Genomic DNA, 26,645 nt, shown 5'->3' with positions numbered 1-26,645 from the left:
TCCTGTTGATGTGCCACTAGGAACCTTCTTCTCTGCCCTTTCCCACTCTCCTTGCTCAAGTGAAGCTATTGCTGTAACCGGTCTATCCTCCTTCGATAAACTATGTACCACGTGCTTTGCTGAAAATTTTTCCGTCATCCTTGTTCCTATGCGTTTTATTGCTTCATCCCCTTCTAGTCGAATACCCTCATCTGTAACAATAAACCTTTGTTCTAGCCTAGTTTTATTACTCATTGCATTTAGATGTTTCCAGAATTTTTGGGCTGCTTTTCTATCCTTTTTATTTACTTTTGACATCCATTGGGCACCCTTTCTTCTAATTTTCTCATTAATCAAATAGGATGCGTCCCTTCTACACTTTATGAAGGTATCCCATTTTCTGTCTACTTCGGGTTTTGGTTCCCCCCCCTTCTGGGAATATCTGTGTTCTCTGGATGCTTCCTTGCGCTTTTCTATTGCCCTCTTGACCTCCTCATCCCACCAACTCTTGGGTTTGCATCTTTTCCCTTTTAACTTTACTCGCACCTTAGCTAGCTCTAGCTCCAGTAATCGAGTTAATTTGGTATAAGTCCATTCTGTTTCACTATCCTAAAAAATGCAAATAATGCTGAGAATCGGTGGGTTGCCGGTAAGCGAGTCGGTTTTGAGAAACCGTGACAGTGACGTCCAGCTAACTTCCTGTTGAGCGCGAGTAGTGGTGTGAAAATTTGATAGACGTGTGAGCACTGTTAACGTCTCTAATTAAACTTAGAAGTTCACTGTTTCACCGTGTGGCCAAATTATGAAAATATCGTCAATGAGACGTTAATAGTAAAGCGGTTTGTAATCACATTCTGCAAGAAAGTCCTCCTCGATAGCCATGAAAATATTTACATAATTACGCAATATTCTATTGTTCCCATAGATGTGCCGCTAATGTGGATTGTTGCGAGGTACTGGCTGCGGACTCGGTGAAGGTTAGGAATTGGGTCTTTATTTAGAGACTTTGACCCGAAAGAAGAAAACAGGGCCCCAGGCCCTTGGGAGATACAGACTGGCTCCCCGAGCAGCTGCTCTCTTCCGCTGCCGGAGGAAGATTCCCTTTGTCCGTTGACGGTCGCCTTTTCGAACGGTATGGTCCGGGACCAAGCAGCGGGTTCCAGGAAGGAAGCATCCTTTGGTGGCCGAATGCAGGCCAACCCGAGTTCCGACGCGAGAGGAGTGGGGGACAGCCGCGCTTCGCGACCCTCACAAACATGTCAAGTCCGAGAGGGGCGCGTCTTCGGCCGAACATGAGCCCCGCGTCCGCGACGAGGCCGGCACCCTGCGGCGCCGAGGGTAGCCAGGAGCGTTCGCGGCAGAAGCAGTTTCCGGAGCTCGCGGGCCCACAGGCGAGCAGTGTCTTGCAACGCAACAGGATGTAATGGGCGTCGTCGAATTCGAAATTGTTAGGTTTTAGAATCAGTTTCAGTAGAGACTTTAGCAGCCTTTTCCAACCCTTATAAATACCCTTATAAAACAAGAGTTTTTTCTGTGATCTTCTGGTGCTCAGTGTTGGGGTCTGATGAAAGTTTCTTACAGAATTTTGGGTTGTTGAGCTGAAGGTTGCCCTCCTGAATGTAGTCATCTTTCTCTAAAATAACTATACCTCCACCTTTGTGGGCGGGCTTGAGCTCTTAATGAACAACCGATGAAGGTGAATTACCACCTCGAGTAATTCAGGCGCTGGCGCAAAAAAAAAAATGCCTCTACAGAGCGCTTCTACATTCTCCCGAAAATACACAAAGAGAATCACCCAGGGCGACCCACTGTATCTGGCATTGGCACATTCAAAGAATCGATCACAGATTGCATCGATTCTCTCATCAAAGCAGTATACCTCCGAAACATCCATCTTACATACGCGACATTAATCATTTCCTGAAAGCACGATCGAATGTCACCTTCCCGCATGGCGCCTTCCTAGTTACTCTGGACTAAGTGTCATTTTACACTAACATTCCACATGACGACGGAATTAGATCAGGCCATGTTCGGAGCATATAAAAAATACAAAAGTCTAGACTCCCCTAGTACAAGTGCCATCGAGACACTTGCCAATTTGGTCCTTAAACTTAACGCTTTTGAATTCAACAACTCATATACATCTTCGAACGAGCGGTACAGCTGTGGACACAAAAATGGAGCCAAATCACACCAACATAATAATGAACAAAATTGAATCAGACTTTCGCTCCTCATATCCAAACAAACCAGCTTTTTACAAACGATTTCTGGATGACATATTCATAATTTGGATAGAAACAGAGGACGAACTCGTTCAGTTTATCACCTCGTTCAACAACATATATCCTAATGTCCCTTTCACACACACTTACTTATCAATAAAATTAACTACCTAGATGTTTTGTTCGAGTTAAAGGAAGAACATTAATCACTAACGTTATAAAAAAAACCCACAGACAGACAACAGTATCTTCATTTCAACAGTTGCCACCCACGCCCACTGCAAAACTTCAATCCCATACTCACAGGCCATCGGATACAAACCAATTTACTTACGTTTGAAGGATATTCAAGAAAATGATAATCGCAAGCGGGACATTCTAAAGAAACAACACTACTCGTCCTGTGTAATCAACGATGCCATTAAGACGTAAGTAACAAACATAATCACGTCTTCGAGAAACCCCAGAGCACACCACATCGCTGTAATCTTATACTGACCTTCACAATCAACCTCCCGAACATTAGGAAATTCCTAAAAAAGAACACTTCGACATCATAGAACAAAGTGATCGGCTTTCCAAAATTTTCTCAGTGGTCACCCGGGTAACATACAGAAGGCCAAAAAATTTACAAAACCGTGTTTGTTGTTAATTTAACCATCAATAAACAGAGGCCTGTGGGTTGCACACCATGCGGGGAAAAAAAAACGATGCTAAATTTGCAAGCCCATGCAAACATTCACGTTACCCGAAGAAAGGATAAGGTTATCAATTTATTTCAACATAAATAAAACAAGAAGAAACAAAGCAAGGAGAAAACTATTTACATGATTAAACCGTTGATCAGACGAATTCAGCCCTTGTTTTTAAACCATCCGTCTCCGCCCTTAGCGGGGACAGCCACCAATCAGATTACAAGCGACACACCTCAACAATCAGTGGTTAGAGAAAGGAAAATAAGGTTTCCACCAACTAATCACAGAGTGGGGAAAGAGTACTGATTAAACATTTGGGAAAGGAGAGGTTGCAATCAAATACGCAAACAGCACAAACGCGACCACCCTCTCCCACGGCACAGTCGTTACCACTTTCCTAACATGTTTTCTCTTTCGCACTCGCGACAAACATATGCCGACGAGACGATCACTAAAGTTGCTTACAGAACATCGAAAGAGAAGAAGACAGTCGTTCATGGTCACTCGGCTCCTACCCAGCCGTATCTCCTTCATTCCCGAAGCCTCGGCAACCACTTGGCAACCCACACATGTCAACAGCTGTGTCTGGTTAGGGCTCTTCCCGGCGGGAAATGCCCGTGACGGCGCGGAGTAGATAAGGACGTCCGCCGCAAGCAGGGGAGGCCGGGACGGGATCGACGGGCCCCCTTTGTTGGCGACTTCCGACCCCACTGCTGAGGCCTTCTTTGCGAACACGAGACCGACCAGTTCGCGGAAAGGTCAGCGAACTCCACACCCACTCTGCCCTTTTTTTAAATTAAAGGGACACTGAGGAGAAATTGAAGTTGGCTTGTATCGATAGAATAGCAGCTCCTGATCACAAAAACGCCACTCTTCCTGAAAACAAAGCTCTTGTAATGTAGAAAATAGCAAGAACCAAAATACAGGTATCGCCGCCACAGGCCAATCTCGGAAGTACAAGCGTGATGACTTCCTAGGACAAGAGGCGCCACCTTGGAGAAATTTTCCTTACCTCATGGGTGCTACGAATCTCTGAGGCTGGCAAAGGAAGGTTGCGCACCGCACCGTTAGCCGTCAGAAATCAGGGAGTCTGCGTTTACGTCCCGTTTACGTCACTCTGTTTTGTGACGTCCTAAGAGTTGCCGTGACGTCATAAGAGTTCCCTGAGTTTGAATCAGAGCGGCGGGAATAACTTTTAAACTTCGAATCCAAATTTCTTTGAAATAAATGCATCTTTCGCGCCCGGACAAGCGGCAACAAAGCGATGAAATGCCAAACTATCAAATTTTGCTAACAAAAAAATTGATAGAGTTCTCCTCAGTGTCCCTTTAAGCTGAACCCTTTTCGTTTCGGCCCCGTACCGCAGACAGTCCAACAACAAGACAACAAGGCAGTCGAACGCAAGTTGGCGCAGAAGACCATTTTTATACCGCTCCTAAACAGTGTCAACTTTCACACTCATTGCACGAATAACGCCTATTTCTTATACCTGTGCCCCTCAGCTCATAAGTTCCGTCATCGCAGGTGCTCGTGGGGTCGGTGCAGTGCAGAGGTGGAGGGCCTTCTTGGCGAACCTGTGGATGTGCACCAGCCGGCCTGCAGTCGCGCTGCTTGGGTGCTGAGGCGCTTTACATATCAAGCATAAGCGATCGACCTTGTGCCACGAGCTCTATGGGCGAAAGGAACTCAGGTCACGATGGCTCAAACTTGTGATTACGAAGGCCCGGGAAGCTGCAGCAGCGGCGACTGCTGCCAGAACGGCAGCACAGCTGGGCCCTGTGACGGAGGAGGCTGCAGCGTCGAGCGAGAGGAAAGAGCGGAAGATGGTTCGCGTGGATTGGACGTCGGCTCCGATCTGAATGGCCCGCACGTTGTCGGCCACCAGTCCGACGCAGGAAGCATCGCCGCCCAGGCTCCAGCGCAGCTTGCGGAGTTCCTCCAGCTACGAACGATCGCCGAGAAATGTAAGCATAATGCATTCCACCTGCCGAACGCTAATAGAAATCTGTGCTCACATTTAAAGTAGCACGTGGATAATACGATTTCTGACTAACGAAAAGGCAAAAGGGCTCAGATTTCTCAGTTACGACTCAAGCGAGAGTGATTGCCAAACTTTTTTGCCATTTACAGGGTGCTGCTTGCAACAACTTCCAAATGACATCAGAAAGAACCCCCACCCACAAATAAACAAAGATGGCAGCGCATGCATGTGCATGCCATGGTTCTTCCTGGAACTTTTCTGTCTGGAACGTTCAAGCCTTAGCACCAATTTCGCATCAGGTCCAACTGCGATAGAAGTCTGCAGCGCGTCTTATTGTTCTAAGCCATATGCAGTATAGCTGTCTGAACACGGCAGTTGCAGTGACCGTGGTTGCAAGGTTCCCCATTATAGGCCCATGTATCGAGATGCAGGGACCCCGGAACTTTTTTTTTTTGAGTGAGGGGGCAAGACTTCGAGCTTATTTTTTGTTTATTTAGGGTTCATTTACACAATAAATTTTATATTTTTATTATTTTTTTATTTTTTCACATTTCGAAGGTTGATGCAAACTGTCACTCTGTGGTGACGATGCTCCAGCAGTCAGGACGACAATGAAAAGACTTCCAAAAGAAACTGTTTAAGGGTCTGACTCGCGCCCACTAAGAATTGAATCGACTCGGCGGCGGCGATAGCCACAAGCGTGCTAGGCGATCAACGGACTGAATGGCTGCAGTACTTGGCCGCGCTCAATTTAAAGCTGGCAAGGAACCTTAGAGATAAGGAACAAAAAGCAACTACAATTAACAATTAACAGTTACAATTAACAATCTGGAAAAATGTGGAAGCATTTACACGTGGCCACGATCAATGGAAATAAGCCTCGTCGCATCTGCCATTACAAAACATAATGAAGAAGCCGCGTGCCGGCGATTTTGAGCTCGAACGAACAAACGGTGCAAAGATTCACGGCAATATGAAACGAATTGAAATGGGAAGCTTTATAGATGGGAAGCTTTACGCACGAGGAGTGATCAGTTGCAATAAAAAAGTTTGTGCAGTCTGTTTAAAATTTGCTAATCATGATCACGTACATGGATCAGACAGTCGACTTCTGTTGGGACATGACTGGTTTAGGTTACTCATATACGAAATGCTTTACAACTGGCTACGAAGCCAGGTAGCTCAGCTCCACTGTGCTTTGCATTAAAAGAGCCCTAGAACTGAAGTGTTTCAATTGAATTGTCAGCAATCTGATTCAAGTGCCAGCAATTGGAGACTGGCCGAGGGGGGGGGGGGGGGTGTTCCGGGGTCCCTGTCGAGATGTGATCGTGATCACGCACTATGAGTTGGTTGCCTCTTACGGCAGTCAGCTCAGCTGAAGCCATGGTTAGAGTGGAGAAAGAAAAGTTGGCCACGGTGCCGTAGATAGCTAACAGCCATGATAACTGCGAACCTCATAGGCGGCGCCACAATCTGCTAGCGTGCAGAATCTGAGCTGCAAGCCAGCCCCGGATTTTATTGCGAAAGCACTCATACGCCCACCAACAGCGACCATGAATCTTGCAAACCATCCGATCTTTCTTTCTTTCTTGGGCCGTTGCCTAGCAACAGTAATACCGCTTACCCGAGCTTAGCCGAGTTACTCGGGTAGTGACTCGGGTATGAGCTCGAGCAAGTTCGGAGGTGCGTCGCGCAAGCTGCAGCCAACGGGAGGAAGATCGGATAAGTTCGAAGGGGCGTCGCGCCAGCTGCGCGAGAGATTGCTCGGGAATAGCAACATGGGTCGCACGATCCCTACGGCTGGCTCTGACCGGAACAGCCGCCTGCCAGTGCAGAGGTGAATCGCTTAACCGCTGCGCCACTGCGCCGGTAGTGTTATGAGGACTCGTAGCCTTCACTATGTTTAGCAGAGAACGGCCAATTCTGCTGAGCATTAACCCACTAAAGATAGTGTCATATCATACCCTTAAGGCGGAGGTTAAGTGTCCCATCCAACTGAAGAATAAACACCTGCTTTCACACGTCTACTCGGCTAAACTGTGTTATACCCCTACCACCTTTTATCAGAGTTTCATCACCGCGGTGTGATCGAAGAACTATGACGCGAAGTGCGACCTCGCCTGCACGAACCTGTTTCCGTCCGATGGGGACAGTCCTCTGGAAGACGACGTTGATGACTCGCTCGGTGCACGGTGGGAACGTGAGCGAGCCCGGGTAGATGTAATACTCGACTGTGCTCCGCGGCACCAGCGACGCCACCAGGAACTCGGATATCGTGCGCGTACCGTGCTGGGCGGACAGCTCTTGCAACGCGTACAGGAACGGAACCAGCTCCTGGTTGTTGTCTTCGACTTCCTGCACGTTCGAAGAGCATGACTCATGTTAGACTGTTAGAAGACGGGTAATAGTAATTGAGCGGTAACGATACGCGAGTCCTTGAAGGACTCGGCTGGTGGTTCGTGAACTGGGGCTTGCGCAATGGACCAGCATCGTTCGAGCTGAGAAGCTCCGCATAGTCGCCGTATTGTCACGTAGTGGTGACGGCAGTCAAAGCAGCGATGAAGACAGACAAAAGGGTCTTCTAAAAGATAACTGTTTATTGGGCTGACTTGCACCGAAAAGGGACTGAATCACTAGGCGGCGGCGAAGCGACAAGCGTGCTCGGCGGTCGTCGAACAGAATGCCCGCCGCTGTCGGCCGTGCTCAATTTAAAGCTGATAGCGAACTTTCGAGATAAAGCGTGCAAAGTTACTAGAACATTCCGGAACAACGCAGAATCAGCTCTGCCTGGCTGCGATCAATCGAGATAAATCTAGTCGCGTCTTGCGTAGCAAACAAAGCGATAAAGTGGTGTGGCGGCAGATTTGAAAAACGAACAAACACTGCAAATATTCGCGGCAATATTGATAGGAAAAGGAAAAGGCTCAACAACACCCATGTCCCGGTCAGCGTGTCCGTCAAATGTCTTTTGCACATTAGAAAGATGTCTTCGGCCAGAAGGTTAACTTGCGTGAGTCCGCACTTGCGACACAAGCCAACGATGACGACTCCGTTCATTCCAAAGAATGTTATCTATAATAACTATCATTGCAATGCTGATTGCCGCAAGGCTCGCGAGGATCTGCAAATTGTCGCGCCATCTGTGACCTTGAAATAAGCCCTTCTAAGAAGAATAGAAAGCTGTATAAGGCCCCTTTGATAGATAATTGTCAGAATTTATGAGCGGCACTTCGTTTAAGTTCGCTACCGTCCAAGAAGGTGACCACGGGAGATGCCTGGACTTTGAAGCAAAGCCTTACAACAGGCATGAGTAAAGAACTTTTTTAACGGGAACTCCAATATCATGGCCACCGTACTTGAGCACAAGAAGCATGGGCAATTTTAGTAATTAATATTCGTCCGACCGTCTCAGCACCACTCTGAAAGCTATGATGAAAGGTGTATTACCTTGAACCCTTGACGACGCCTGCGGCGACATGTTCGTGGCAACTTATGTGAAATTTACTGCAGCCTTTATGTGGCATTTTCTAACGTTCGCATTGTACCGAAAGTGCCACTGAAATTCGAAGGACGATCGATCAGAAGGAGCGCGTCTATATATAAAGTTGGGTTCATTTCAAATGTACTCGAAGGTGAACAGACTAACAGGTAAAAATAAAAAAGTTAACTATTACAGTGTGCTTCCTGTCCCTCTTCATCGTTTTCGATATAAAGAGTTCTTCACTGAAGATGGTTAGTAACAGTTAAATACGGGTCATATACTCTTATATAACTTGAGGGAGCGTTTTCTTCGGCACAGTATTGTGACCTATGGCGGACATAATAAAAGAGTTTAAAAAATGCCAACTATTGTGCTGGTTAGGCAGCTCGCCGTTCATAACAGCAGTATCAACTCTTTAGATTCTTCTAAATGCAAGCCGCCGCGGCGGCTCAGTGGTTATGGCGCTCGGCTGCTGACCTGCAAGACGCGGGTTCGATGCCGGCCGCGGCGGTCGAATTTCGATGGCGAGATTCTAGAGGCCCGTGTACTGTGCGTCGTCAGTCCACGTTAAAGAACCCCAGGTGGTCTAAATTTCCGGAGCCCTTCACTACGGCGTTGCTCATAGCCTGAGTCGCTTTGGGACGTTAAACCCCCAAAGACCAACAACCGATCTTCTAAAATACGATTCCCGTTGGCGCTGCAGCGCAAGGAAGTCTAGCTTTGCGGGTGCTGAAAGCCGAAACCGCCTTGCCGAAGCGTGCTCAGAGCCACACCCACGAGCACACCCTGAAGGTATGTCACCCCACGGTGACATACCTTCACACGCTATAGTTTTCGCGTTGTTCTTATCTGATCAGAGGATTGGCCAAGTTTCACACAGGATCTAACGCTCGTTCGAAAGTGTGCTTGGATAGAATGATACGTCGTTTCCTTAATTCCGAGAAAAGAGGACGTTCAACCACTGCGAAGTCACCATCAGGGGTAGCGCGGCAGGCGTGTAGCATTGATTGATCCCATCGTAAGGCCTCGAGCTAGCTGGATGTCTGCCGCCTCTGTTACCACCGCTGTCAATAGCTCGATGCCGAAAGCTCAGTCCGCGACTATTCGGATTCCTGATAACGACCTCATTGATGATGAGGTCTTTTTGTTTTCTTCTCTTTGTTCGCCCTTGTTTTTTTTGGGGGGGTGATAACTGCAAAGCATTCCTATCTGTCCGGGGATATTGCCCACACGGCTTTAGTGGCTGGCATAAAGTTTATCTGGACAGAGAAAGGAGGACGGGGTAATGGGCCTCGAGGTAATGAGGGTATACGAAGCGTTGTCGGCTAGCGGCTAAGCCTTTACCCTCTTTGGCAAACACAAACAGCGCCTTCTCTGATGCATCATTTCTTGGACGTCCAAAGAACTGCCCCCTGAGTGCCTGCTACAAATGCGTTTGGCGCTAACTCCTTTTTCGTATACGTTTTTTTTTCGTGCATCCAAAATCCCTTCATCCGGAGCGGTTAGGGTGCGTCTGTTCGCATTATACGAAGTGATAATGCGTAGCCGACACCATAAAAGGAAGATGACCTCGTGGGAATATAAGCGGACTCAAGGTTAGGACGTGTACCACGGAACCAAGAAGGGAAGGACGAGGAAAAAAAGATACGAAGGAAATGAGGATGGGTCAAGTGCTGATAGCACATTTCTTTGTATACGCTGAAGCTTGCGAAGCATCGGAGAAGACAACAGTGCGAGGAAATGGAAAATACGGTGGGAATAAGAGCCCGCTGAAAAGTTTGCATCTGTCACGTCTCCTGTAGCAGCCAAGTGCACAATTTCCTGGACATGCGCACAACTGCCTTAACAGAAGGAAAAATCGCAAACCAACGCCTGAAACACTGCATGTATGTAAGCATATTCTCCCTTTGTTATTAAGGAAAGAATCTACATGTGGGAGATCCTGCGGCATATTGATCCAGACTTCATTCAAGCTTCTTTCAAATAATTCTAGCTAATACTTCAAAGCTCATTCAAGATGCTTTTCCCCATCTTCTAGAAATATTTAAACGTTCTTTTAAAATTATTCTACGTAGCTGAGATACTTTATCTCTATGGGATTCAACGCCAAACCATGGGCGATTCTCACCCGTCAGGGTGATGCCAAAGATTTGTTTTTTAATGACACATTACCTTCCCTTTTGATAAATAACCCTAGGCAATTTTGGAGCGTAGTTAACAAAAAAGACAATTCATCCATCAGCCTTGAAGACTCCACTGACCAACTAATTCATCCTAATGAATGTGCAAATGTTCTAAACAGTGTATTCGTTTCAACTTTTTCCAAAAATCAGTGTTCGGTAACCCCTGCGTATAACAGTGCTGACTTTTTACCGATGGATTCTATTGTCTTTGATCCTGCTGGAGTGGAAAAAATAGTCGAAAAACAAAAGGTTTCTTCATCATGTGGTGTTTATAACATTAGTTCTAAGTTCTTGATTAAAACCAAGGTATACAGCGCAATAATACTCTCTAACCTATTTCAGCAATCTCTTGAAACAGCATGTATACCTGATGACTGGAAGGTTGGGAAGGTGATTCCCTTGCATAAATCTGGTGATCAACATTCCCCGCATAATTATCGACCCATCTCACTTACCAGCATTCCGTGTAAAATCATGGAGCATGTTATTTACTCTCACCTTGCATCGTTTCTTGATTCTAATGCCTTTTTTACGGACAGTCAACATGGATTTCGGAAGTGGTTTTCTTGCGAAACACAGCTTTTAACCTTCACACATAATCTAATCTCATTCCTCGACAGGGGTTCCGTTGTCGACTGCATATTCCTCGATTTCTCAAAGGCGTTTGACAAGGTCTCTCATCAACTGCTTTTTTTTTAAACTTAGTAAACTTAACCTCGACCCTAACGTTCTTAGGTGGCTGCATTCGTTTCTCACTAATCGTTCACAATTTGTCACCGCTAATAATGCTTCTTCCTTCACTTCTCCAGTTGGATCTGGAGTACCACAAGGCTCTGTTCTATAGGGCCTCTGCTTTTTCTTATATATATCAATGACTTACTTGACAATCTATGTTCAACAATAAATCTTTTTGCTGATGACTGCGTCATATACCGCGAAATTAACAGTGACTCTGATATAGCTCTTCTTCAATCGGATATTGATCATGCTCTTGAATGGACTAACAAATGGAACATGGAACTAAACATAAAAAAGTGCAAGTACATGCGGGTTTCTCGTCGTAACACCACATTGCCTTCATATCGTCTTAATAATTGCAGCGTTGAGTCTGTGCCTTTTTACAAATATTTAGGTGTCTTCATTTCCCATAATCTTTCTTGGAAAGCACACATAGACTATGTAAGCAATAACGCTAACCGCATGCTGGGCTACATACGCCGTAACTTTAATCTTTCTTCTAGCTCCGTAAAACTGCTTCTCTACAAGTCGTTGGTTCGTAGTAAACTAGAACATGCTGCATCTATCTGGGACCCCTATCAAGAGACACTAATATACCAACTCGAATCTATACAGAACCGTGCGGCCCGTTTCATTCTCTCGAATTATCACCGTAACTCTAGTGTCAGTGCCATGAAATCAAGCTTATCACTCCCACTACTGTCGCAACGTAGAAATATATCCCGCCTTTGTCCATTCCATAAGATTTACTACGATAACCCCATCCTTAAGAGAAAATTTATAACGCCACCTTGCTACGTTTCAGCTCGGATTGATCATCGTCATAAAGTTGGTATTCTTTCATGCCAAACAAACCACTTTTACAACTCATTCATCCCCAGCACATCGGCACAATGGAATCACCTTCCCCGATCGGTCGTCGAAATAAGTGTCCATTCTGTGTTTAAATCGGCTTTAACTAACTTGATGGTAACATAGTACATGTAATTCTTGCGCCCTGCCGTTTATTCTTTTCAGCTTATGTGGTAAATAAAACAGACCTGGTCTGCGTGGTATGCTTGTTGGCGTGGTATGCTTACTTTTATGCTTACTTTCATTCTTTGCTCAGAATTTCGTGTTAAATGACTGTTAATTTGTTTGATTGTATTTGCTGTAACCTACTGATTTGCCCGAGCCATATTCTTGTTCACATGTTTGTGTTACTTGTGACTGCTGTTCCTTTGTTATTTTGTATATTGTACCCCACTCCCCTCTGTAATGCCCTCGGGCCCTGAGGGTACTGAAATAAATAAATAAATAAATAAATAAATAAATAAATAAATAAATAAATAAATAAATAAATAAATAAACTGTCGTTTCTAAGAAAGACAACAACGTGCACTTTGTGGGACAGGCAGGGCTTATCTGATGTAAAATGTGCCACTTTTGATTCTCTTGATATAAACTGATTTTATTACGTCACATGCATTCATGTCCCTTTGCTTGCGCTCAGAATCTTTGCATTTCAGATCACACTTCAGTCCGCCCTCTCGCAGTCACTCACTGACGCACCTATATCTACATGGTCTTCGCATATGAAAACTGTGTCTATAGCAGAGTCACACACAGCGTATGTGGCCTAAAATGCACCTCACTGCGGATCGCCGCATTTGACTGAAAATTCGAAGGTTTATTCGACAAATGTATAAACAGACTGCTAATTCTCCTACACGTAGGTAGGTTCGTTAACTTTTTCTTGGGAATCAAATTTTGAAAATTCGAAGGCATAAATGTTATTGGTCGAGGCGTTGTTTCTCAATCAGCTTAAACGGCACATCATAGAAGCGGTCAAAATATCGAGCAGAAGAGTGAAATGCTGGGTCAGTTGGTTCATGTCTACTAGGAAAAAGAGCCAGCGAAAAAAAAAAGAGAGGCAGCTTTTTTGTCACCCAACAGCACACAAAGTGAGGACATCCTTATTATTTTTATTTTTTTTAACAATACTGTAGGCCTTTGCACAGGCCCAAACATGAATACGTTTGGCCGTCATGCACCCAAAAGGCACTGAAGACGTCCTGTCCGAGATGATTATAACGATTGTACCATTTGAAGGCGTCATTAGGACGTTTTGTGTTGTCTGGGTCCCAACTCACCTCCAGAAGGATGACCAGAACAAGCAGACCATTGGCCTCCTGGAGACAGTCGTTATCACTCATTATTTCGGTGGTGTGAACAAGCTGCACCTGCGTGAGAAAGCGGCTGTCGCACCATTTCCACTGTGATATCTCGAACCATGTTGACGATGATAATTTGATTTTATAGGCGTAAGTATAGCTTAGACAAAGAGGACCATGTTTAACGTACTTTTGGTTTGTGCGAGGTGGCGGATCCATTTTTCCGAGCATTGCACCCCAGCAATGTCGAGCACCAAGCCAGTAGGAATACGCTTGTGTCCATTAGAAAATCTGTGGGTGCCCGGCGGCACTGAGGATCAAACGTAGCACCTCTCGCAATCGAGGCGGATGATAAAATTAATAGCCCATAGCAGCAGTAGCTATATCTTTTTTTTCTTTCTCTGGAAATACACTGCAGCGGTGGCCAAGTGGTTGAGCATCCGCCTCGTATGCGGGAGGTGCGGGGTTCGATCCCCAGTGCCTCCGGGTACCCACCGGTGATACAATGGGTACAAGCTTTCCCCTGGTCTGGTGCTCGGCTTCTTTAGGGTGAAATGCTCGGGAAATGGGTCGTTAAGAAAATGCAAAATACCTTGTGTCATGGCGCTCTTTGGCCATAGATATCCTTGCGCCTTAAAAATCCATCATCATTTCTCTGGAAACGTATCACATATATCTGAAAGCAATAATAAAACTGCATCATGTCTCATAATGCCAGGACAGAATAGAGGTCGACGATGCCTGCCCTTTTCTGTTTTGCGCTCTTTAATGAGCTTATCGCGAAACGTGACGGCTCCTCTTTATGTGCACAAGGAACTACTCTTCTGGTGTATCAGCGTGCGCAGGAAATAACAGCTTGCCCTAGAATTCTTGGCGACGAGCTGTGACAGCTTCATTGACGGCGACGAGATACACTCCGCAAAGTTATGAACTATGGGTCTTATTCGCAAGCTCTTCGAGACGCCAGGGTCTTTTGACACTCAATAAAATAGTATAGCCAATGACGCGATTAGAGTTCATGTCGACTTCGTACTGGATACCGGCTTGGATACCAGCTTGAATACCGTCTTGTTGGCTATATACATTCGCGCACCAGTCCGCTCAGGAGGACCGGCGCTGGCCCCGCCAATAAAGGATCACCCCCGATGGAATCACCACTCATTAAGTCGAGACTACGGTGGCTCTTTGAGAGCAGGAGGAGTTTTTGCACTGTGGACATAAGGCGCGAATAATCTACATATGAGGCAAGTACACATCTCACGTTTCTACAAGCCGCCGCGGTGGCTCCGTGGTTATGGCGCTCGGCTGCTGACCCAAAAGAAGCGGGTTCTGCCCCGGCCGCGGCGGTCGCATTTCGATAAAGGCCGAATGCACGAGTCCCGTCTGCTGCGCAAGGTCAGTGTACATTAAAGAAGCCCCGGAAGTCGAAATTATCTGCAGCCCTGCACTACGGTGTCCCTCATAGCCTGAGTCGCTTCGAAACGTTAAACCCCATAAACCATCACATTTATACATTCACAGTTGCAGACAACTCCAGCTACCCGGACACGCTGCGATATTAAGCGTTACACTCGGGGCCTGGGAAGATTCACCCACGCACGCACCTCCGCAGCGTACCGCTGATTCTCAACGATATGCTCAGAACCGGTTTCCGATTCCATGCCGAAGTGCAAGGTGCCCATGAAGAAGCTGTACTGCACATTCAGAGGGCCGCCGAACACGCCCAGGTCCAAACCGAAAGGGTAGAAGAACACTGCGAAGGTGAGGTATGCAAAAGAATCTATTTAAAGAACAGATATATCATTAGTATATTAGAAATATTTGACCAGTGGACCAGCACTGAGGTCATCATGCACAGTGCGGTATAACTTAGCCGAGCATGCATGATGTTCGCTTTATAGCACATCTCTATCGCATTACTACTTCCTATAATGCTATAATTTGTTACTACTGTATAGCTGCGCCTTACGTACGAATAAAGAATCCACGAGTCGTCTGCACCCAGAATGCACCTCTCGTGAAGGCCTCGAAGACACATTTTGTGCCAGCAGTCATTTTACGGCCTCTCGTATGACCTTCATGACTGCGTCACTTTCTTGCCTCAACTTGGGCGATGCTTCCGACAAGTCTGGCCCGTATATCTTTCAGGCACGAGGGACTTATCTGCTGTGTGTGCGTGCATGTGTGTGTGCGTGAGTGCGTGTTAGAGGGATAACGGCCCGTTGTCCAGGATAATAAGTCAGCCGTGTTCAAGAATATAAAAATTGCTGGCCCACCGGCGGCGGCTGCGTTTTTATGGAGGAAAGACGCTAAGGCGTCCGTGTGCTGTGCGATGTCAGTGCACGTTAAAGATCCCCAGGTGGTCGAAATTATGCAGGAGCCCTCCACTACGGCACCTCTTCGTCCTTTCTTCTTTCACTCCCTCCTTTATCCCTTCCCTTACGGCGCAGTTCAGGTGTCCAAAGATATATGAGACAGATACTGCGCCATTTCCTTTCCCCCCAAACCAATTATTATTATTATTATTATTATTATTATTATTATTATTATTATTATTATTATTATTATTATTATTATTATTATTATTATTATTATGGTCCACCGGCGGCCGGAACATCTCAACAACATACATTGTTGCGTTTTTTTCTCTCACTGCCACTGCCACATCGACCGGAGTCTAGATTAGAACGTGCGCTTGGTGCGGACGGCGGGAGACGCAAGCTGTTGGGGAATGTCGCAAGTTGGCGACTCGCGACGTTAGGGGTGCTCGCCAAGCCATGGCGGGCCTGAACGCAGAGCATCTGCGTGCCAGCCTGCAGCGGAGCGTGGCCGTACAGTTTCGACACCGACGCACGCGTGCCTTCCTGTTTGTTTGGCGACAGGAGCCTTGAAGGAGAATGTTCCCACCAGGCAACGTGACTGTGAGTGTGCTGTTCGCCCTGGCTTTGTACGCAGGCTGGTCTCCGGATGGGGGTCTCGTATTGTAGTACGTATGGGTCACGCGTGGATGTGCAGGACGCGTAAGCGTTCTGCATACGGCCCAAAGTAGGTGGTGAATATGCATTGTGGGGCAAGCACTCCGCATATATATTGTTTTAAAATAAGCGACAGCCCATAGAGCAATCTGAATCTGAGCTAATACGTACATAGCTCGAAGGGAACGTGTGTGTCAACAAGTAGTAAGGATCAAGAATATATGCGGGTTGCTGTAGAAGAATCTGAGTCTAAGCTATTCGGTTCATCGTGCTCTTATAGAGCTCTTGATCTTTCTTCGTTTTGAAGGACGGTGAAAAATGACCAGAAATTTCTGGTACTCCACTCTTCTGCTCTGATTCATATTCCATTTTAACTGTCTAAAGTTCACTTTTAAATTCTAAAAGCAGCCCGGTTCACTCGGGCATATTCTATAGACAATGTGTCAGGGCATCTGCTATCTGCCGCCTTTTTCTGCTGCTTAGTAATTACACGAGAGCGCATTTTCGGAGACGAATTGCACGAGAGCTAATGGCGTTATTTCAGTGTAGAAGTGTATGGTTCATCGTGGCGGTCGTAACTTGCCTACGTAGCATACGGAATACATTCTTTGGTTCGTATGAGTTCGATGAGTGCTTCCAACTTTCTACGCAGCTTCACTACGCTGAAGCTCAGTCAGTTTTTCTTCCATTTCTGGCTTCAGCCTATTCCAACTTACCAGAAGCTTCGTGTGTAAAGCGAACAGCTTTTAGGGAAACCTTAAAGGGACACTGAGGAGAAATTGAAGTTGGCTTCTATCCATAGAATAGCAGCTCCTGATCACAAAAACGCCACTCTTCCTGAAAACAAAGCTCTTGTAATGTAGAAAATAGCAAGAACCAAAATACAGGTATCGCCGCCACAGGCCAATCTCGCAAGTGCAAGCGTGATGACTTCCTTGGACAAGAGGCGCCACCTTGGAGGAATTTTCCTTACCTCATGGGGGCTCCGAATCTCTGAGGCTGGCAAAGGAACGTTGCGCACCGCACCGCTAGCCGTCAGAAATCACGGAGTCTGCGTTTACATCCGGTTTCACGTCACTCCGTTCTGTGACGTCCTAAGAGTTGCCGTGACGTCATAAGAGTTCCCTGAGTTTGAATCAGAGCGGCGGGAATAACTTTTCAACTTCGAATCCAAATTTCTTTGAAATAAATGCATCTTTCGCGCCCGGACAAGCGGCAACGAAGCCATGAAATGCCGAACTATCAGATTTTGCTAACAAAAAAAAATTGATAGAACTCTCCTCAGTGTCCCTTTAAGGTCTCCGGCGGCAGAACTAAAGGTATATGTCTACAACCGCGGACTAAGTGGCGTTTATTCTTGTTCGAAAAAGAGACAATATTTCATCGTCTACCTTCCACTTGCAACAAGGATATGTTGCCTCTTTCTACTTGCTTAGAAAGGCGCGAGGAAGCGCGATTGTGTCGAAGTGAGTTAACCCGACTCGACTCGCCTTATGCACGCATATGATAATGGCACCGCATGAATGCTGAAGACATTTAATCATCGTCGATATCACGACTGCCCTAGACGTGTCTGATTCGATGAAAAGCGCGACAGGCCGAAGGAACTGCAAATCGGCGAGGCGGGCACGCACCGGTGGTGCCGAACAGCTCGACGTCGAGCTGCAGCCGTGAGTCGTAGTTGAAGAACTGTATGGGCTCGAAGTGCTTGTACTCGGACCACGAGAACAGTATCGGGATGGGCGACTGCTGGGAGCCGTCGCACGAAGGGTACCGGTGCTGCCAGCTGCTGGAGTCTGCGTCGAGCACGGCACCGTATAGGCCAATTAAGTGACCGTACCGAAGAACATCACACATGCTCGACCACATCAGCTGTTAATTCATTTCGGTGGCATAAGTGATTGTTTAATGCACTGATTGATTCAATGTATTCATTTCGCCCTCATTATAATTTTAAGATTTGGGAGATTTATTCAATGACTGATTCAAAAACTTCACATGCCACAGACTTTAGGTTTGGTTTTGGTTTATGGGGGTTTAACGTCCCAAAGCGACTCAGGCTATGAGGGACGCCGTAGTGGAAGGCTCCGGAGATTTCGACCCCCTGGGGTTCTTAAACGTGCACTGACATCGCACAGCACACGGGCCTCTAGAATTTCGCCTCCATAGAAATTTGACTGCCGCGGCCGGGATCGAGCCCGCGTCTTTCGGGTCAGCAGCCGAGCGCCATAACCACTGAGACACCGCGGCGGCCCGCTACAGATTTTACGAAAAGGGGGTACAAAATACCGAGATCGACTCAGGAGCGCTTGAGCAAGATAGCAGGTGCCGTGAAAAAACAAGAAAAAATATTAAGGTATACGATATCACTCTTGAACGAAAATTGTTTATTTGATGAAATAATTTTTGCTTACTGTTTTGAATTCCTAGGCATAGCATGTTGATATCATAAGTGGGTAAGTTTCGCGAAAATATCTTGTAATTTTTAATCTACCTTCTTCTTTTAAAAAGCACGAAATTTGGCACACGTGCAGCAGTGATAACAAACTAAAGCACATCATAATGCTTTGGAATTTATGCAGGTCTACATATTAGCTGTGCAATGAACTCTAACAAAGAGGCGGTAATGTGTTCGAAGGCAATTATCATTAAAAACTGAAAAGATAAACTGAAATTGGGTTTCCAAAACCATGGATATCCATATGACAGCCCACAACATGAAAAAAATTACCAATAAATTTCAATAACCCTAGTTCATTGCATGCGTTGATGTGTATTAAATGAGCGGACGGAGTTTCAAGAGAAAATTTTCACCGAGTGTAACTTTATTCATGTTGAAGTAGAACACGTTCTTGGGCAAGTTGGTTCATAGCTTGAGTGGATGAAGCGCACAAAAGATACGGCACATAGGCAAAGACGGACACGACAAGCGCCTGTGTCGTGTCCGTCTTTGCCTATGTGCCGTGTCTTTTGTGCGCTTCATCCACTCAAGCTATTCATGTTGAAATTACGCAAAAAAGAACAAATTCGCATTTCGAGAAAAATATTGAAGAATACAAGTTCTTCATAAGTTTCCGCACGCAAGTTTCTGTCTACATGCATAAGAAAGCAAAGTCCTGAGTGCTAAAAGGTTTCAAACCTGCAGGAAGGTTCTCCTTGGGCATTTCCTTCTTTTTTTGCACGTGTAGCAGCTCGCTTTATTTTTCTCTCTCTTTTATTTAGCACTCTGTAGGTAACACAATAGCTTATAACTTCTGAACGGGATGAGACAGATTTCTGCAAAATGTGTAATAATGTTTGCTGTTATAAAAACAAATTAAAATAATAATAATAATTGGTTTTGGGGGGAAAGGAAATGGCGCAAAACTTCCTTTTCGAAAAAAAAATTGGCATTTCAAGAGTATCGTCACAGCTTAATACTAATTTTGTAGCAATAAAGAAGCGAAAACTCGTTTCGATAATCATAGAATCATTATAACATGATATCGCTATATGCTAAAGTTAAATGTTGATAATGACCTAGCACATATTATACATGTTGGAGAGCACAGCAGGCACTTTTTTCAACACATGAGTGCAGCGTAGACTTAGCATGTGATCAAAAACACTGCTCTGATTGGTCTACCGATTGACCAGCAGTCGGCACCTTGATGAACATATCTACCGGTCGATCAATAAATAATGTTTAGTTTTGCCACAAGCACGCTGCATCGACGCATGGCCTTGATAGACTTACAGGGGCGGCCCGCCTGTCAAACGGTAACGCAGGTGTTCTGAGGTGCGCTCAGCGAGCACAGGGACCTCGCACGAAGTAAAAGGGCAAATACTCGCCTTACCGTGAAGATCAGCACTATTCGATACAACGTTATCGAAGGCCAGTGTCGTCGTCGAGTTTTAAGCAAGAAGGTTTAGAAGAGAGATAAGTTTATTAACAAGCAACGGTAGAGACGTCGGCCGGAGCGATGGTTCTCTGGCCAGCTGCTAAACGAATCAATGCTATAGCCCTCTTTTGGAAAGTGCTGCTTTAAAGAGAGTTGCCAGTAAAACTCTCCTTTCGGAGTTCCAAGAAAATAGGTACAAGGAAAGCTGGGCAATCATTTTCGCCTTCTCTAGTTTTAGGCAAAAGGTGTCAGAAAGGTGTGCTTGGAACTCCTCTACTGGAGTTTAAATTAAAGCAAGGGCGTCAGAAAAGTTACCAGTCAAACTTCCTGTTTGTTACTGCCCTCTAAACAGACCTTACAGGCTCGCCGGCACCGTCAAAAAATGGGACCGGTGGTGCCCCGCACTTGAATTCAGAAACGGGGACACATTGTTCGTTTACTCGGTGAGTGAATGCAAGGAACATGGACGCCGCGAGGAACTTTCAAACGAGCATGAAATGCGTTGGGGTTCCGGTCTCCAAAAAGATTAGCCTATGCGAGTGGAGGAAATCTTTTGCAACGCTTCGAGAACGTCTAACCTTGTTCCTGTACAAGCGATAGTGCATGGCGGCAGTGTCTCTCGCCAGTGCGCTATCATTTCCTGCCAACGCGTTGCCCGACGAGGCAGCCGCTTGACCTTTGAGCGACGCCAACTATACCTCGGCAGAGGCGCCGGATGTACAAAACCTCACGTATAGTGTCGTCTGTTGCGCCAAAAAAATATAGACGTTGTTTCCAAAGAATGTACGACGCAGAGTACACACTAAACAAATTCTCACCCTTAAGGGTGCAAATCAGCTGTCCCCAGACGAACACCCTTTTGGGTGCTAAAAAGGGTGCAAAGATCAGCACCCTTCAGGAAGGCTGCAAAGCATGAAAGTTCAGATAGCGCGCATCAATCCAAGGCTTTTGCTTCATGAGTGAATCAACATGGAGCACCCTTCTACCATGCATTCGAAGAGGTGTTATGGAAAAATAGTACCCTTTAATGAGGGTGCAACCATTACATCCTCTAAAGTTTCATTAAGTGCACCCTTCATTAAGTGTGCTGATCTCTGCACCCTTTTTTAGCACCGAACAATTGGAAAAGGGTGTTCGTCTGGGGAAAGCTGATTTACACCCTAAAGGGTGAGAAATTGTTTAGTGTGTATGCAGCGCGAAAAACAAAACGTGGCCTCACTCAGCATTTGGGCGGTGTTGAATTTCAGGCAGGGCGCAAGCGTGCCGTAGCTCCAGTCGCGGCCCCTGCAATTCTTGTACGCTTCTGGGTAAAGAGAGAAGAGAAGAAATTAAAATAGGCCGCAGAAAGAAAACTGTGGCGACGCTTAAGTCACCCGAAGAGAGGAACGCGATAGCATCAGATTTCACACTTTTGCCACGGCTTCTGCTGCTACTTCTGTGTGTGATTGGGTTAATTTATTTGCAATTAATTGTCAGTCCATCGATCAGCATATTCAGACTGCTAGCTGCTGTAGCAGGTATCCGATGTTCTGTGGCGGTGCCGAAATTTGCATATATCACTTTTTTCTGATTTTTAATTTCGATTCTCTATTTAGGTTGCCGTCTCGAAACTTTGTTGCTCAAAATCCTGTGGCCCGGTGTTGATGACGTCACTTTTTTCTGATTTTTAGGTTGCCGTCTGGAAACTTGGTTGCTCAAAATCCCGTGGCCCGGTGTTGATGATGTCACAAGATCACGTGACCTCTCTCCACCAATAAGAGTGGCCCATCAAAGCGCCGTTGTCATGACGTCACCATTTGACCTGACCTCTCTCTACCAATCAGCGTGTTTGGTCTCGGACATAGGGGGGGGGAGGTGACAAAGCCAGGGACACCAGCACCACGTGACCAGTAATGGTGCGTTCTTGAGAATGCCCCGTCAACTGATGCGGCTCTTACGGCCTATAGACCCACCTGTAACTTTCTCATTGGCGGGAGGTTTAGGGTACAATATAAGACAGCGACGACGCCTTTAACCTCAGGTAAATAGGGTCACTAGAAATTTATTTCAGACAAACGAATTGGTCCTCTGTAGACCACCGGATGTGGGAGGGTAATGAATGCCGCTGCCCTACTTTACGAGCACAATAATCACCTTTGTGGTGGACCATGAGATTTTGTAGTTTTTTATAGGTAGTTATTACATAGCTGATAATTAAATCCCTGCCGTTAGTTGGCGCACGTCCAGCTTCGATGATATCGTGAGGTAACAAGAAAAAAACGGGAAAAACGTCATTTTCACAACTAGTTTTGGCACCACCTTGCGCATCTACGCGGCTCCTAGAGGACACACCAGCTGCATTTGGAGGGCACCGCACTTACGAAGTTCCCTGCAAATGTTTGTAGCCGCTGTTCTCTCATAAACATAATCATCATCATCATCATATCATAACCATCACACCCGGCTGCGCTGACAAAAGAAATGCGCTGCTCTACAATATTTCCCGGCAACTCTACGAAGAAAGTACCATTGACAGCTATCGACGTGACAGTGCAAGTATAGCCAGGCCCATGAGGGACACGTGCTTTGATCATTAAATATCAAGATAACTACTCAGCAGGCTGAAGGTTTACGCCAGGCGAGTAAAAGATGAAGCAGTGCATTTTATATAAAGGGCCTTTTATGATGCTAATTGCCATAACTTTGTGATCGTTTTGAACACCTCAAGGTTAGATCTGATCGGCCATCATATATAGACCGTTTTCACGGGTGAGGAGGAAACCGGTCGCAGCGCAGGGGAAGGGAGCATTCCTCCTTGACGTCCTGTGTGGAGGCTGGGCGGCGGGCTCTGCATATTCTACACTGGGCTTTGAAACCAGTTGTTTCGTTACACTTCCATCTCAGATAACGTACTTATGTTCCAAATGAGTGTTCTGAAGAATTGCGGTCCACCTACTCAAATTTTAAGAAAAGAAAAAAACAAAAAGCATCCTATAACTGCCGCGGTTTTACTGCTTTGCAGATGTGGTCGCTTTAATTTGTCAGTGCGGCATAGTCACGTATTAAATGAAACCACATGTGAGTTCATCTTACAACGTTTCCTGTCCCGATAAATAGTACGCTGCACGCTTTAGTTACAAATGTGCAAAGAGAACTCTCGTGCCACCTTGGTATAGAGCATGTCATTCTCGATGAACACAAAGCAATTTTTCATGCGGACAAGACGAATTCGAGCTGTACAGTCGGGGCCATAGTGATAAGGAGCACGCTTCGGCGATAAAACTCCTCTCACGCCTAACCTATCGAATATTAAGAGATGCTTAATATGTATGTGTAAGGCAAGACTGTGTGTGTGTGCGTGTGCGTGCGTGTGTGTGTGTGTGCGTGTGTGTGTGTGTGTGTGTGTGTGTGTGTGTGTGTGTGTGTGTGTGTGTGTGTGTGTGTGTGTGTGTGTGTGTGTGTGTGTGTGTGTGTGTGTGTGTGTGTGTGTGTGTGTGTGTGTGTGTGTGTGTGTGTGTGTGCGCGTGTGTGTGTGTGTGTGTGTGTGTGTGTGCGCGTGTGCGCGTGTGCGTGTGTGTGCGTGTGTGTGTGTGTGTGTGTGTGTGTGTGTGTGTGTGTGTGTGTGTGTGTGTGTGTGTGTGTGTGTGTGTGTGTGTGTGTGTGTGTGTGTGTGTGTGTGTGTGTGTGTGTGTGTGTGTGTGTGTGTGTGTGTGTGTGTGTGTGTGTGTGCGCGCGCTGATGAGCTGTTTTGCCAGCCGGTGATTTGTTAACAGCTTTCCCATAAGTACCAGCGGAAGAAGCATAGATAGCAAAAGTGAAAACCATGATCAGAACGCTGAGTTTGGATAAGAGATACGTGGCAATCAAAATTTGCCTCCGAGTATATTATAGTGTATACAGATAGCATTTTTCGGATTTATTTCGTATCAGTACGTGCATCCGGTGCACACCAGATTCAAGGCTGTCAAAATACGATCGCGTCGACATAGTATGACGGCAATGCCTGTTTTTTCAGCACACCAAACAACAAATCTCATTTTCCAGCCGCTTTATTATACACAGAGCGTGCGCCGCTTGCCGAATGCGCAGATGGCGTGCGCCCAGGCACTCAGGACAACGACAGTTGCGTAAGATAAGGGCTGGCACAGCCTCGAAAGCCTTGTCCGATCAATACGCACCACCAAAGAAGGAAACGCTCAGAACAACACAATGCCACAGCGCAGCTAGCGACTGCTCCCTCTCGTCCAACGCAGCAGCGGCCGGCCGCACAAGCGAGCGCGGTCCGTTGAATCGCAGGTGAACAATGGAGAAATCATCCATCCTCAGTGGTGAGACTTCATGAAGTCCTGGTCGTGAGCCGCATGATGTACCAAGTACCCTTAATTTCCCCATCTGTATCAGTTTGAACACCTAGAAATTTTGCACCTAAAGAATTTAAGCAGAGCTTCTGGAGTTCCGCAGGCGGTTGCGAACAATCAAGTTCTTCATGAGTCACTACCGAAACTTCGTAGCCTTGAGGCTTCGCAAAAAGTTATTAACGCAACATGGACGCCTTGGAAAGACGGCTGAGCTTTTTTGCAGCGTCTCCGAAAGACGTCTGAGACGCGAGGTTACTTTGCACTTAATTCGCACACTTAATGCCCCATTGGTCTCAACTGTACGTTGACGATTGATCACGTTGATGTTCGCTCGTATACGCTAGCATTTTGAAACAGAATACGCTATCTCCAAATTCTCACTGACGCTTCTGTGGACAAGGTTGACGGAGCCAGCGCAGTGGCATTCCATATTCTATCTTAGAATAACGCCTGGACCGCCCGCCTTACTCGAATCCTGTCTTCCACAACATCTGAAAGCGGTGCCATTCAGACCGTCTTACAGAGGGTAAGGTCTTGCCCGGCTCAACCTGTTGCAATCTAGACGGATTAGAAATTTGCCCTAAAAAGGTTAGCGCGTGGGTCACCCTATGGAAGGTTGTTCCTTATCTCTCTGCGCTTGGTGCATAATCTGCACAGCAAAGGTCACTCTATTCGTTTGAAATGTGTACCATCGCAAGTAGGTGTCTTGCGCAACGAGGTAGCGGACAACCTCGCCCATGAAGCGCTGTTTGCGAACTGATCGAGAAAAGTGCCTCAGTGTATCAAGAGAATTTTAAAAAATGGTCCTCAGCCATTTCAGATCCCTGTGGTGCCCACCCAACCAGCCGTGTATGGCAAGGGACTAAAGTGACCTCAAGCCACTTAACTACATAGCGTTCACAATTGTGTTCTGCTCGTACCCCGGCGTGCCCCGCCGCGGTGGCTCAGTGGTTAGGGCGCTCGACTACTGATCCGGAGTTCCCGGGTTCGAACCCGACCGCGGCGGCTGCGTTTTTATGGAGGAAAAACGCTGAGGCGCTCGTGTGCTGTGCGATGTCAGTGCACGTTAAAGATCCCCAGGTGGTCGAAATTATTCCGGAGCCCTCCACTACGGCACCTCCTCCTTCCTTTCTTCTTTCACTCCCTCCCTTATCCCTTCCCTTACGGCGCGGTTCAGGTGTCCAACGATATATGAGACAGATACTGCGCCATTTCCTTTCCCCGAAAACCAATTATTATTATTATTACCCCGGCGTGGATATAAAGGCATGCCTGGCATCATTCCCGCTGTGTTCTTCATGTGGTATGCGCGTAGATGTAGAAGATTGTCTTGTGTGCTGCCTAGATTAAAACGCATATATATATATATATATATATATATATATATATATATATATATATATATATATATATATATATATATATATATATATATTCGATACGGGTGGCCTGTAAAACTCCTCGCGTAGACAACACACGACTCGTATGTATGCCTTGAGTTTGAACCTGAGCAGTTCTCGTAATTTAAATACTAATAGGTTCTTTAGTTTCAGTGCGCGGCTTACAACTGTATACGTCAAGTGATCAGACACAGGTCACGAGACAATGCCACTCACGTATGAACCTCTCGTGGCTCAGCCAGTGGTGGGCGCCGGCCTCCCTCGCGCGATGTGAGTGGTTGGCCACGGATGGCCTCGGCAGAGCTGAAATCATCGGAAGAGATTGCCGACAATATTCGCCGAGAACGCTCTACAGCTGCTACGTGCCGCCCCTATTGAGAACCGACCCTCATAAAAATGGTCTATAGAGAGTCTATAGACTTCTTGGAAACTCTATTTCCTTCCTATAGATATTTCCTTTTGTCTATTCATAGTCTATAGACTGTCTATAAACAAAAGTCTGCTAAAAGTGTAAGGCCATAAATCTATAGAATGTCTATAGACTGTCTACAGGATTTGCATTGCCTATGGACTGTTGTCTAGGGTTTGTCTACAGAGACCCATAGACTATAATT

The 26,645-nt window shown here is 46.2% G+C and overlaps 2 protein-coding genes across 2 annotated transcripts; both read right to left on the bottom strand.

Moving 5' to 3' along the window:
- Nucleotides 1-4,345: 4,345 nt before the first annotated feature.
- Nucleotides 4,346-13,506, bottom strand: LOC144118726 (carbonic anhydrase 9-like). The gene is made up of 3 exons (XM_077651573.1): nucleotides 13,418-13,506; nucleotides 7,014-7,238; nucleotides 4,346-4,844 (listed from the first exon to the last, which is right to left on the bottom strand). Exons 1-3 carry the CDS (start codon nucleotides 13,478-13,480, stop codon nucleotides 4,572-4,574), a joined length of 561 nt encoding a protein of 186 aa, XP_077507699.1. The 5' UTR covers nucleotides 13,481-13,506; the 3' UTR covers nucleotides 4,346-4,571.
- Nucleotides 13,507-15,003: 1,497 nt separating this feature from the next.
- On the bottom strand, nucleotides 15,004-26,344 carry LOC144119823 (carbonic anhydrase 4-like). The gene is made up of 4 exons (XM_077652353.1): nucleotides 26,248-26,344; nucleotides 21,514-21,597; nucleotides 18,048-18,209; nucleotides 15,004-15,191 (listed from the first exon to the last, which is right to left on the bottom strand). Exons 1-4 carry the CDS (start codon nucleotides 26,342-26,344, stop codon nucleotides 15,004-15,006), a joined length of 531 nt encoding a protein of 176 aa, XP_077508479.1.
- Nucleotides 26,345-26,645: the final 301 nt, after the last annotated feature.

The sequence above is a fragment of the Amblyomma americanum genome, chromosome 2, assembly GCF_052857255.1.
Source record: "Amblyomma americanum isolate KBUSLIRL-KWMA chromosome 2, ASM5285725v1, whole genome shotgun sequence".
Classification (NCBI taxonomy): domain Eukaryota; kingdom Metazoa; phylum Arthropoda; class Arachnida; order Ixodida; family Ixodidae; genus Amblyomma; species Amblyomma americanum.
Note: the sequence above shows the minus strand (reverse complement) of the source record. Positions and strands in the feature narration are given on the sequence as shown.